We start from the raw sequence: 13301 nt of genomic DNA, 5'->3' as shown, positions 1-13301 counted from the left end.
ACACCCTCAGGGGCCTCCGCTTAGGAGAGAAAGGCAGGGGGTTAAATCTAATTTTAAATGCTGAACAGTAAATCAGGGAACCCTGCTTGTTTGATGCCTTCCTTCACTATTTTTCTGGCCTCTCTCTTCCTCTCCCGCTTTTCATCCCTTTCCTCCTCTGTCCAGCGGCCTCCCCTCCATCGACCCCTCCAGGAGCCGGCTAGGCTGGGTGCCCGCCATCCCTTGCTGGCCCTGCTTCTCCCCCCCCCCCCCCCCCCCCCCCCCCCCCCCCCCCCCCGCTCCAGCTCCCAGCTCTGCGTAGCAGCTACATCTGCGCCTCCCCCAGCCCGGAGTTTCCCTTCTCTGTCTGGTCCTCTAATCCGGTGGCCCTGAGTCCTAATCAACCCTCTCGTCCCCCACTCACCCTGGCCCTAAGTACCTCCGGAGCAGGAAAAGAGACCTAAAGCTCCCTTTGCCCTCCGCCTGGTTCCCGGCCGGGAGGACCCGGTCCCCGCCCCCCTTGCAGGGCTGGCCGCGCAGATGGACAGCGCGCCCCGGCCCACCAGCCCCTTCCACGGGGACAGAGGGGCTGGGACGGGGACGCCGGTGGGGGGGGGGGGGCAGACTCCCCAACCTTACCTAAGACGGTGAGCCTGGTGCCGGGGCCGAAATAGCGCTCGTAGGAGCACAGAGGTCCAGCCTCGCACGCAAACCCAGCAGCGCCCACCCCGCCTCGCAGCCCTGGCCGGCGCGGGGAGCCCGGCGGGCGCCCAGCGGGTGCCCAGGGGGTGCCCAGGTGGTGCGCAGGCGGGACCGGCCCTGGCACCCGCCGCCTTCCCTCCCGACCCCGCGACCACTCACCCACGACGGTCAGCCGGCTGCCGGCCGAAGGTCGGGGCGGAGGCTGCACAGCCCCGGGCCCCCTGCCGCGCACCCGGCCGCCCCCCGCCGCGCTCACCTAGCACCGACAGCCGGGTTCCGGAGCCGAAGTACAGAGGATTTTGGCTCACAGCCCCCGGGCGCGGCACAAAAACAGGCCCGCCCCCTGTCCCCGGCCCCGTCGCGTTCCCCGGCGCCCCCCGGGCACCCCCGCTTACCTAGCACGGTCAGCCGGGTACCTGTGCCGAAATACTGAGTTTCTGTGCTCACGGCCCAGAGCCCCAGGACAAAAACCCGGCGCTGCCCTCTCCCGCCAGCCCAGCTCCCTTGCGCGCCCCGCACCCGGACCCCGGGAGTCCCGGCCCTGGCGCTGAGCCCCGCCTCTGAGCGGGACCCCCAAACGGAGCCGGGCAGCTGCCCACCTCTCCATCCCACCCCGCGGAGCGCTCGGTCCTTACCCAGCACGATCAGCTTGGAACCAGCCCCAAAATACAGCTGCCCGGTGTTTGCACGGCCTTGGGAACCCAGACTCAAACCTGCCTTCCCGGACTAGGGCCCAGGAGGGGCCAGCACCCACTCCTTGAGAGCCAGGGTCGGTGCGGGAGGTGTCCAGGCTGGGCAACGCACCCTCCCTCCCACCTGGAGCTTTCTTACCTAGGACAGTGAGCCGGGTCCCTGGCCCAAAGTGCTGCTCATTATTGTAGCACAGTGGGCAGGGGCTGCCAAAAATTTCTGCTTCTTCCTACTTCCCTTGGCACGAGCTGAGGGTGCACTCTTCTCCTTCCCAGGCTTCTCTCTCTCCCCACTTAGGGAACTAGCCTGACATAGTAACCTGGATACTGCAGGAGGTCATGGCCAATTTGCAGAGGAGAATCAGCTTGGCTTGGGGACAAGACAGTGGAGGTGGAAAATGAATGGGGATTGGTGAAGGGTGGTTTGGGCTGGAGTTAGGAAGTGTTCCAGGCTAGACCCCCGTCTCTTAGTACTTACAGGGCCTGCAACCTCTCTGGCCTTAGTTCCTTCATCTGAAAAATGGGATAACATCTTTCCCACAGTGTTGTTGTGAGTTCTTCACAAGTAACACATGTGCAAGTACTCTGTCAAGGGCGAGGTTTGTGAAAAGTGCTGTGTGATGATCCCACTTTGACACTTCCTGGGAAGCTGTCTGGAACAGGGAGATACAGAGGCGTTCCCTGAGTCCAGGTCCACGCGAGCGCCCATCAGGGACCAGCTCCCGAGACCTCTCCCAGCCACACCCCATCCAGGAGTGTTCCCTGGGCTGGGTGCGGATATTTGCTGAGGCAGAGCTTTTTGTAAAAGCACCTCCTCTACCTGAATCATTGTGTGCTACTCCCACCCCCACAATGTTACAGCGCGATACAAAAATATTTCCTTCCCTCTGGCCCCCTCCCCCAACCACCAGGCAGAGACAGGAAGCACAGGTGGCAGAGGGCTAGTGGGGCAGAGAGGCCCCTTCACGGAGGCATACACCACTCTGAGGAGACCTATGTCGCCGGGTCTCCCCTCTGGGACTCACTGTGCCCACCTGCACAGACTGGCATTTATAGTGAGGCGGGTGGGAGGAGCCAGGAGTGGAATCCACAGAACAGGTGATGGCAGCTTGTGGCATGGGGACAGACAGCTGGGAAACCTCTGTAACCCCCCGGTGCTCCCTGCACTAAGTCCAAGCTCCTCGTCCTTCGTGTATTGCACACGCAACATGAGCACCTACTATGTGCCAGGCCTCGTGCTGTTTGCAAGGACCTGAGCCTGCCCTCAGATGAGCCTGCACCGACCTCCCTAACGTCTTTTCCCTGCATTCCCTGAACCTCACCTCTGGCTAAACACCCACGAGCACCTGGCCCTGTTGTTTCGGCTCTGGTTCATGCCTCTGACTGCCCACCACCACCCGCCCATGCGGATGATCAGACCGACTCTTCTCTGAAGGGTTTGCCACCTTCTCAGACTCCTCCCTGATGATCCCAGTGGGAAACCGAGAGCTAGCCTCTGGCTGCATTTTAGCAGACAGCTCACGTTGCCATTTCAAAGCATCACTTTGTATTTCAACGCTTTCTATACATGAGTTCCCCCCTCATGGTCAGGGAAGTGACTTGGATATCTTTATTTTCTTGGGGGTTAATAGCAGAACATTGCAGTGATATGGGCTTAATGAGTGAGTTAGTGCATTTGCACTATTAGTGCACTATTAGTGCATTCATACATATCAGCATATATATATACAATATATATTATATATGTGTTGTAGATACTAAAGGTCCCTAAAACCAAGTATCAGCCCTATCGCTATTTCTAGAAATCCTTTAAGAGGTTTTTGTTGTCTCATATATATGTATATATAATTGTATGTACATGCGTGTGTGTGTGTGTTGTATATGTGCACACACACATCTGAGTACCTCATGTGTTGCAACACAGAGAGAAGGCTGTATGTCACAGTCCTGTGAGTGTGGCTACTTCAGACAGGCCTTATGGTGATGTCTTCTCCTGAACTGGGTCACTTGGGGCCCACTCCTTTATGCACTCACTTACTCAAAGATCGTTTGTTGTGTACTCACACTGAACCAAAGTGCTATGCCATATCCCAGGGACACTGTAATAAAACATGTCCTTGTTCTCAAGGAGCCGAGTGTCAGGCGGGGACGCTTGAAGGGGTGAAGGGGCAGTGTCCTTCAAGTGTGGCATGTGTCTCATGAAGGGGGTGTGCACAGGGCACTATGGTAGTCAAGTATAGGATGCATGTGGGCCGCCCTCAGGGAGTAAGGGGCAAGGAAGCTCCTGAGAAGGCTTCTTGGGGGGCAGATGTTGGAGCTAAAGCTTTAAGAATAAGTAGGAGTCAGAGTACTAGGTCACTCCAGGTAAAGGAGGGCAAAATAGTCTGAGAGCACGTGGGTCAGGGATGCAGGGGGAGACGAGTGAGTGAGGTATGCATGGAGCAAGGAGGCAGAGGACCACTGCCGGGTCCCCTGTGCCATCCTCAGGACAGTGGGCCGCGTCACCATGGTGACAATGAGACCACCAACAGCTCTTAAAGGATTTCTAGAAATAGCAATAGGGCCGATTCTTGGTTTTAGGGGCCTTTATTTTCTACCCTGCCGGGAGGGATCAGGGGATATTTTCACACCCCTCTGCTACTGAGAATACATCTCCAAGTCAGCGTGTTCTCTTCGCGGCCGGGAAGCCTGCTTGTCAAGTGAAGACGGTCGTGTCCTCAGTGAGAGGGCGGAAAGGGAGCTGGCCGATATGTGTGAAAGCAAGCTGCGTTAGCCGGGGCTACCTGACCAGTTGCCGGTGGACACGCCTGTGGGCGTGGGCTCTTTCTCAGAACACCTTTGTCCAGGGGGGACACGAAGTTCCTGTAGGAAACGTCACCATTTTTCTGGGCTGTTCCCGAGTAAGCCTCTTTTCATCTCATCACTACCATTCACATTTACTAAAGTTCTCCTGGCAAGGGAGGAGGATTGCCGACCACAGGTTGGGTCCCTCACTTTCCTCGAATACCTGTGGTCTCTCTCCTGACTCGAGTCACATGGAAGTCAGAGATGGGCGGAAGACATATCCCAACACTCACAAGGCAGAGTCAAGCCAGAACAGGCCATTTTTATTGATTCAGTCAATTTCGTCACGCGAGGCCCCCCTGGCTTAGGGCAAGTTGAGTCATGAGCGACCGCGTGTGCATGCACATAAGGGGTAGCTACTGGGGTGAGCAGAGGGATGAAAACAGCTCTTCAGAAGCACTGGCTATAAGTGGGAAAAGGAGGATCCATATTGGGGCAATGGCCGACTGGAAGCTCAGGACTCCTCCTCCGAGCTGGCTTCAGGAATCCTTTCTCTTGACCTGAGGAAGAGAGGGCATTGTCAGGGTCCCATGGGCCATGAACAGTAGGAGAACCTGACTCTGCGCCCGACTTGGGGTACAGTCACTGGCTCTCCCCATCCTCTGGTGCCGCATCCTGTAACGTTCTCCCCAGTCTGGCAGCCACCTTATCATTTCTTTGAGACACAGGAAATATCAGGCCTGGGTCGGGCTCTGCGGTCCCCTCACATTCCAGGTTCTACCCTCTCCCTCCAGCCTGCCCTCCCCGTCCTGCCCGCCTCCGTACCTTGGCCATCAGCACGAGGATGCTGACCAGCAAGGCATACAGGGTGGCCTTCCCCAGCAGGATCTCATAGAGGATGGTGGCCGACAGGACCCCCTGCTGGTAGGACGCTGTGGGTGGGAAGGGACAGCACAGAGCTCCCTGTGAGCCAGCGCCCCTGGCTCCCCCTCGCCCACAGGGTCCAGGGGTGCCCCAGCTCTGGTGCCAGGGAGGCAGAGAGGAAGCGGGGGAGAGGGTCACTCACCCGAAGTGAAGCCACAGTCTGCAAGAGAAAAGGGGGAGGGAAATGGATGAGAGACCCCATCTCCTAAGGCAGAGGAAGAGCTGCTAAGTCGGGCACACCTGAAACTAACCCGGTGTCGCCTGTCAACTGTACTCCAGTTAAGAACGACACGAAGGTCACTAACATGACAGGCGGAGTCCGCCTCGCAGGTGGGCACGGACTCCCAGGCTCAGACCAGCCCGCTCTCAGGCTGGACGGTCCCTCCTGTGCTGAGCCAGTGCAGCCTCATCATCCCTGAAACCCGTGGAACGTGGTGGTATGGGGGTGGGGGCACCCCGCTCGGAGCTGAGCCCCACGGGCTGGGACACTGAGGGGCCCCAGCGGTAAGGCCCTGCAGGGCTGAGGATGCGGGGGGGAGGGGGGAGTAATGAGTCCGAGGGGCCCGCTCACCCTCAGAGTGAGCTTTGGTCTTCCCGCTCTGCCCCACCCCACCCACCCCCCGTTTTCTGCATCCAGTCTTTCTGGTCTCCTGCCTGCCTGGACCCCCTTTCTGTGCCCCAACTCACCCCCTGCCCATCCCCCCGGGCCCCCCGCTCACCTGCTCTGCCCCAGGTGTCGGCACTGACGTTCTGGGTGACGGGTTTGGCCTCGGGGTAGTCCCACTGGTCATCCTTCCCGAGCCCGTGGAACTGGACCTGACAGCGGAAGTGGTTCCGAGGGTTGTGCCAGAAGGTGGCGGAGACCCTCAGCCGGCTGCTCAGACAGTAGCTGGAGCCATTCGCGCTGGACTGTTCCTTGTAGGGCTCAGGGTCCGTGCTGACCCCGTCGTGCACCTCCTTCCCGTTCACCCACCAGCTCAGCTCCACGTGGTCGGGGTAGAAGCCTGTGGCCAGGCACACGAGCGTGGCTTTCAGGGTCCGGGAGATCTCTGCTTCTGATGGTTCAAACACTGTGACCTTGGGAGGGCTCACCTTTTTCAGGTCCTCTGCAAGGGAAGAGGGGTTGGGGCCAGGCCTGGTCTGAGAGCTGTCTGGGTTTGGAAGGACAGTGTGTGTGTGTGTGTGTGTGTGTGTGTGTGTGCGCGCGCGCGTGTGATGGAGAGGGAGACAGAGAGAGACAGAGACAGAGAGAGCTGGAAATGGGGTCATCCTAAAGCAAAATTATGGAGTTGTAGGTCCTGTGTGTTTGGGGGTCACTGTCCCATTCCTCTGTCATTGTTCTCCTGCCTTTCCTGTCCTTTGTAGTTACCCTACAGACATTTTGAGTAATGTCCCTTCATTAATGTTATTTGATTTCTTCTCCATCAGTAAAAGCTCACCTGTCTACATTTCACCATATTATGTAGTAGTTATTTCAGGGGAGCGAGCACAGGATTGGAATCAGAATAATAGGATCCAAATCCTAAAACTTGACATTGCCCACCACTGTGACTTTTGGATGATGTCTTAATTTCCCTGCATCATTCTTCCTTCTTGTGAAGAGAGGATTAGGACACTGACTCTCCAGAGGGGCTGGGGGGTTTACGTGATGTAAACATTCAGAAGGCTCCCGTCCTGAGCCGGTGAATTGCATCTGAATCTAAGAGGCTCAGGTGTAATGGGGAACTGGGGATAAGGAGGGCATTTGGGGGCTGGGGATTTTCTTCAGATGACAATATACAGATGGCATAGGGTCGTGCACCTGTGTGAGGGTACACTTTTGTTTTATGGTGTGCTCATGAGAATGTGAGATTTTCTGACTTTTTTTTTTTGAGGTTCATGAGGTCATCCTAGCCATTCATCTGCCTTCGGGTACCCCCCAAGGTTCCTAAGCTCAGACGGAGAGCAATGTCTCCTTATGTCAAATTCAAGGATTCTTCAACCTTCTTTGCTCTTTTGCTTCCAAATGTTATCCCTTTTTTCTACCAGTCAGCTCCCTAAATAAGCATCTGAGATCCTCAGAGCAAATTCTTGCTAGCAGTTGCTTTGAGACAAGTTTTGTCCTGAGCGTCTCCTCTGCAGAGTCTTGGGTAAAGGCCCAGGTCACCTTCTCATCAGCCTGGCTCACTTCTCCTGGGCCTGCTCTCCATTCATTTTATCCCACTCCTTTGCTTTCTGCTGATTTTTTCGTTTGTTTCTTGGCAATTCTGTTAAAATGCAAAATCTCATTCTTATGAGAATCTAGTTTAGCCTGGAAGATGGAGAAAATGTTCTTCTAGGGGATGCTTCACATTTCTAGGGCTGTGACCTAACTTCCAGGGCCAGCCTCATGGGTGTGTGACCCGTGTTCAGGACCCCACGTTTACAAAGGCCCCACTCTTGGCTTCCCGGCTGCTGTCACCATCTTGAAATTCTTAACAAGAGCCTGGCATTTTCCTTTTGAGCTGATCTGGCCTTCCAACCTGTCAGCTTCCTCTCCCTGCGAACGTCTACTTGCTAACTGCCCCTATGTCCCTAGGTTTTTCCTGGCTGACCCAGCCTGAAGTGCTAACAGGCTAACTAATAGCTATACTTGCCCAGCTCCATCAACCTCCCTGGTCAGCCTGGCGTGTTCAGTCTTGTCTCAAAGACCCTGGCTCTGGAATTGTACCAGCTTTCCTGGGGCACCCCTCTGACCCCCTCATTGGCAAACACTCAGTTCTTCCTGCAAAATTAATGATGTCCTTTGAGCCACGTGTGATGTTTACTGGCAGGACAAACAGGACCTGGACGGCACTCTAGGGCACTGTGTACACAGCTCCTTGTGAGGCCGGGTCACTTTATCCTTCCATGTTTGTGAGTCCCTGCGGGGTGTGGGTGAGCTTGCCTAGGTGGGTGTAAGTTTGGTACCAGTGAGCCTCTGTTTGTATCCGCTCTGTGGGTTGGACTAGCCTCAGGCAGATTTGTGAAGTTTCTTTCTTGTTCCCAGTCCACCTCTCACATATAGCCAGGCCTCCTCTCCATTATCCACAGGTCAAATCCTGTCCCTCCTTTGGCACTGGGCTCACCCTCTGCCCTCACCCCCCAGGGACCACCGAGGGGAAGGGTGGGGAAGAGAAGGGCTGAATGATAACAATCCGCCATTGCCGAGTACTTGACATACAGGGTCCTATGTCATCTGCACAGCAATAGTAAGTGGTAGGTATTGGTGATGACATTGTAGAGGGGACCCAGCTTCACACAGATTCATCTGCCCAAGGTCACCCGCTCACTAGTGAGCCAGGGATTGGGACCCAGTTTTCTCTGGCTCTAAAGCCTGGTCTTTCCCTCACCCCTGCTGATTGCAGGAATCTGGCCTTTCCCCGGGACAAAGTTTAGCCAAGCCCCACTGGCTCCAGCTTAATGACAGTCTAACTGCAAATAGTGCCTGTTGTCATCAAAATAGTCCAGTTTCCTGTACCAGTCTTGTGAGTTTCTTCCCCTCTGTGGCCTCAACATTCTCAGCGCCAGGGGATGTTCCATCCAGGTGCTTTCCAGATCTAGGAGCTTGGGATCCCCCTGGGAAGTTTTCTCAACCCACAAACACCAAGTCTGCATTTCAATGTATGTTTGGGACAAATGAACTCCTGCCCACCTGGGCTGTTGAACTTGGCGGTGAGGTCTGAGATTTCAGGCTGGGGTGGGGGTGGGGGCAGAGGGAGACATGAGGGGTTGTGAATGCACCCCCCCCCGGGCTGAGGTTCCAGTCCAGCCCAAGGCAGGACTGGTGCTGTAGGCACACCTCAGGGGCCTCCCGCTTAGGAGAGAAAGGCAGGGGGTTAAATCTAATTTTAAATGCTGAACAGTAAATCAGGGAACCCTGCTTGTTTGATGCCTTCCTTCACTATTTTTCTGGCCTCTCTCTTCCTCTCCCGCTTTTCATCCCTTTCCTCCTCTGTCCAGCGGCCTCCCCTCCATCGACCCCTCCAGGAGCCGGCTAGGCTGGGTGCCCGCCATCCCTTGCTGGCCCTGCTTCTCCCCCCCCCCCCCCCCCCCCCCCCCCCGCTCCAGCTCCCAGCTCTGCGTAGCAGCTACATCTGCGCCTCCCCCAGCCCGGAGTTTCCCTTCTCTGTCTGGTCCTCTAATCCGGTGGCCCTGAGTCCTAATCAACCCTCTCGTCCCCCACTCACCCTGGCCCTAAGTACCTCCGGAGCAGGAAAAGAGACCTAAAGCTCCCTTTGCCCTCCGCCTGGTTCCCGGCCGGGAGGACCCGGTCCCCGCCCCCCTTGCAGGGCTGGCCGCGCAGATGGACAGCGCGCCCCGGCCCACCAGCCCCTTCCACGGGGACAGAGGGGCTGGGACGGGGACGCCGGTGGGGGGGGGGGGCAGACTCCCCAACCTTACCTAAGACGGTGAGCCTGGTGCCGGGGCCGAAATAGCGCTCGTAGGAGCACAGAGGTCCAGCCTCGCACGCAAACCCAGCAGCGCCCACCCCGCCTCGCAGCCCTGGCCGGCGCGGGGAGCCCGGCGGGCGCCCAGCGGGTGCCCAGGGGGTGCCCAGGTGGTGCGCAGGCGGGACCGGCCCTGGCACCCGCCGCCTTCCCTCCCGACCCCGCGACCACTCACCCACGACGGTCAGCCGGCTGCCGGCCGAAGGTCGGGGCGGAGGCTGCACAGCCCCGGGCCCCCTGCCGCGCACCCGGCCGCCCCCCGCCGCGCTCACCTAGCACCGACAGCCGGGTTCCGGAGCCGAAGTACAGAGGATTTTGGCTCACAGCCCCCGGGCGCGGCACAAAAACAGGCCCGCCCCCTGTCCCCGGCCCCGTCGCGTTCCCCGGCGCCCCCCGGGCACCCCCGCTTACCTAGCACGGTCAGCCGGGTACCTGTGCCGAAATACTGAGTTTCTGTGCTCACGGCCCAGAGCCCCAGGACAAAAACCCGGCGCTGCCCTCTCCCGCCAGCCCAGCTCCCTTGCGCGCCCCGCACCCGGACCCCGGGAGTCCCGGCCCTGGCGCTGAGCCCCGCCTCTGAGCGGGACCCCCAAACGGAGCCGGGCAGCTGCCCACCTCTCCATCCCACCCCGCGGAGCGCTCGGTCCTTACCCAGCACGATCAGCTTGGAACCAGCCCCAAAATACAGCTGCCCGGTGTTTGCACGGCCTTGGGAACCCAGACTCAAACCTGCCTTCCCGGACTAGGGCCCAGGAGGGGCCAGCACCCACTCCTTGAGAGCCAGGGTCGGTGCGGGAGGTGTCCAGGCTGGGCAACGCACCCTCCCTCCCACCTGGAGCTTTCTTACCTAGGACAGTGAGCCGGGTCCCTGGCCCAAAGTGCTGCTCATTATTGTAGCACAGTGGGCAGGGGCTGCCAAAAATTTCTGCTTCTTCCTACTTCCCTTGGCACGAGCTGAGGGTGCACTCTTCTCCTTCCCAGGCTTCTCTCTCTCCCCACTTAGGGAACTAGCCTGACATAGTAACCTGGATACTGCAGGAGGTCATGGCCAATTTGCAGAGGAGAATCAGCTTGGCTTGGGGACAAGACAGTGGAGGTGGAAAATGAATGGGGATTGGTGAAGGGTGGTTTGGGCTGGAGTTAGGAAGTGTTCCAGGCTAGACCCCCGTCTCTTAGTACTTACAGGGCCTGCAACCTCTCTGGCCTTAGTTCCTTCATCTGAAAAATGGGATAACATCTTTCCCACAGTGTTGTTGTGAGTTCTTCACAAGTAACACATGTGCAAGTACTCTGTCAAGGGCGAGGTTTGTGAAAAGTGCTGTGTGATGATCCCACTTTGACACTTCCTGGGAAGCTGTCTGGAACAGGGAGATACAGAGGCGTTCCCTGAGTCCAGGTCCACGCGAGCGCCCATCAGGGACCAGCTCCCGAGACCTCTCCCAGCCACACCCCATCCAGGAGTGTTCCCTGGGCTGGGTGCGGATATTTGCTGAGGCAGAGCTTTTTGTAAAAGCACCTCCTCTACCTGAATCATTGTGTGCTACTCCCACCCCCACAATGTTACAGCGCGATACAAAAATATTTCCTTCCCTCTGGCCCCCTCCCCCAACCACCAGGCAGAGACAGGAAGCACAGGTGGCAGAGGGCTAGTGGGGCAGAGAGGCCCCTTCACGGAGGCATACACCACTCTGAGGAGACCTATGTCGCCGGGTCTCCCCTCTGGGACTCACTGTGCCCACCTGCACAGACTGGCATTTATAGTGAGGCGGGTGGGAGGAGCCAGGAGTGGAATCCACAGAACAGGTGATGGCAGCTTGTGGCATGGGGACAGACAGCTGGGAAACCTCTGTAACCCCCCGGTGCTCCCTGCACTAAGTCCAAGCTCCTCGTCCTTCGTGTATTGCACACGCAACATGAGCACCTACTATGTGCCAGGCCTCGTGCTGTTTGCAAGGACCTGAGCCTGCCCTCAGATGAGCCTGCACCGACCTCCCTAACGTCTTTTCCCTGCATTCCCTGAACCTCACCTCTGGCTAAACACCCACGAGCACCTGGCCCTGTTGTTTCGGCTCTGGTTCATGCCTCTGACTGCCCACCACCACCCGCCCATGCGGATGATCAGACCGACTCTTCTCTGAAGGGTTTGCCACCTTCTCAGACTCCTCCCTGATGATCCCAGTGGGAAACCGAGAGCTAGCCTCTGGCTGCATTTTAGCAGACAGCTCACGTTGCCATTTCAAAGCATCACTTTGTATTTCAACGCTTTCTATACATGAGTTCCCCCCTCATGGTCAGGGAAGTGACTTGGATATCTTTATTTTCTTGGGGGTTAATAGCAGAACATTGCAGTGATATGGGCTTAATGAGTGAGTTAGTGCATTTGCACTATTAGTGCACTATTAGTGCATTCATACATATCAGCATATATATATACAATATATATTATATATGTGTTGTAGATACTAAAGGTCCCTAAAACCAAGTATCAGCCCTATCGCTATTTCTAGAAATCCTTTAAGAGGTTTTTGTTGTCTCATATATATGTATATATAATTGTATGTACATGCGTGTGTGTGTGTGTTGTATATGTGCACACACACATCTGAGTACCTCATGTGTTGCAACACAGAGAGAAGGCTGTATGTCACAGTCCTGTGAGTGTGGCTACTTCAGACAGGCCTTATGGTGATGTCTTCTCCTGAACTGGGTCACTTGGGGCCCACTCCTTTATGCACTCACTTACTCAAAGATCGTTTGTTGTGTACTCACACTGAACCAAAGTGCTATGCCATATCCCAGGGACACTGTAATAAAACATGTCCTTGTTCTCAAGGAGCCGAGTGTCAGGCGGGGACGCTTGAAGGGGTGAAGGGGCAGTGTCCTTCAAGTGTGGCATGTGTCTCATGAAGGGGGTGTGCACAGGGCACTATGGTAGTCAAGTATAGGATGCATGTGGGCCGCCCTCAGGGAGTAAGGGGCAAGGAAGCTCCTGAGAAGGCTTCTTGGGGGGCAGATGTTGGAGCTAAAGCTTTAAGAATAAGTAGGAGTCAGAGTACTAGGTCACTCCAGGTAAAGGAGGGCAAAATAGTCTGAGAGCACGTGGGTCAGGGATGCAGGGGGAGACGAGTGAGTGAGGTATGCATGGAGCAAGGAGGCAGAGGACCACTGCCGGGTCCCCTGTGCCATCCTCAGGACAGTGGGCCGCGTCACCATGGTGACAATGAGACCACCAACAGCTCTTAAAGGATTTCTAGAAATAGCAATAGGGCCGATTCTTGGTTTTAGGGGCCTTTATTTTCTACCCTGCCGGGAGGGATCAGGGGATATTTTCACACCCCTCTGCTACTGAGAATACATCTCCAAGTCAGCGTGTTCTCTTCGCGGCCGGGAAGCCTGCTTGTCAAGTGAAGACGGTCGTGTCCTCAGTGAGAGGGCGGAAAGGGAGCTGGCCGATATGTGTGAAAGCAAGCTGCGTTAGCCGGGGCTACCTGACCAGTTGCCGGTGGACACGCCTGTGGGCGTGGGCTCTTTCTCAGAACACCTTTGTCCAGGGGGGACACGAAGTTCCTGTAGGAAACGTCACCATTTTTCTGGGCTGTTCCCGAGTAAGCCTCTTTTCATCTCATCACTACCATTCACATTTACTAAAGTTCTCCTGGCAAGGGAGGAGGATTGCCGACCACAGGTTGGGTCCCTCACTTTCCTCGAATACCTGTGGTCTCTCTCCTGACTCGAGTCACATGGAAGTCAGAGATGGGCGGAAGACATATCCCAA

The 13301-nt window shown here is 56.7% G+C and overlaps 2 gene segments (V, D, J or C); both read right to left on the bottom strand.

Moving 5' to 3' along the window:
- LOC145712982 (T cell receptor beta constant 2-like) overlaps positions 1–2488 on the bottom strand; it is a 6648-nt gene extending 4160 nt beyond the window's left edge. Inside the window, 2 exon segments of the C gene segment in view lie at positions 619–937; positions 2396–2488. Of these exon segments, the coding sequence occupies positions 619–937; positions 2396–2488 (412 nt within the window).
- Positions 2489–4456: 1968 nt separating this feature from the next.
- Positions 4457–11349, bottom strand: LOC145712981 (T cell receptor beta constant 2-like). The segment is given in 6 exon segments: positions 4457–4714; positions 4980–5086; positions 5221–5238; positions 5798–6184; positions 9480–9798; positions 11257–11349. Coding segments are annotated over 6 exon segments (945 nt in total).
- Between the last annotated feature and the right edge of the window lie 1952 nt (positions 11350–13301).

This window comes from Panthera onca, chromosome A2 (assembly GCF_046562875.1).
Source record: "Panthera onca isolate mPanOnc1 chromosome A2, mPanOnc1 haplotype 2, whole genome shotgun sequence".
NCBI classification, from domain to species: Eukaryota; Metazoa; Chordata; class Mammalia; order Carnivora; family Felidae; genus Panthera; species Panthera onca.
Note: the sequence above shows the minus strand (reverse complement) of the source record. Positions and strands in the feature narration are given on the sequence as shown.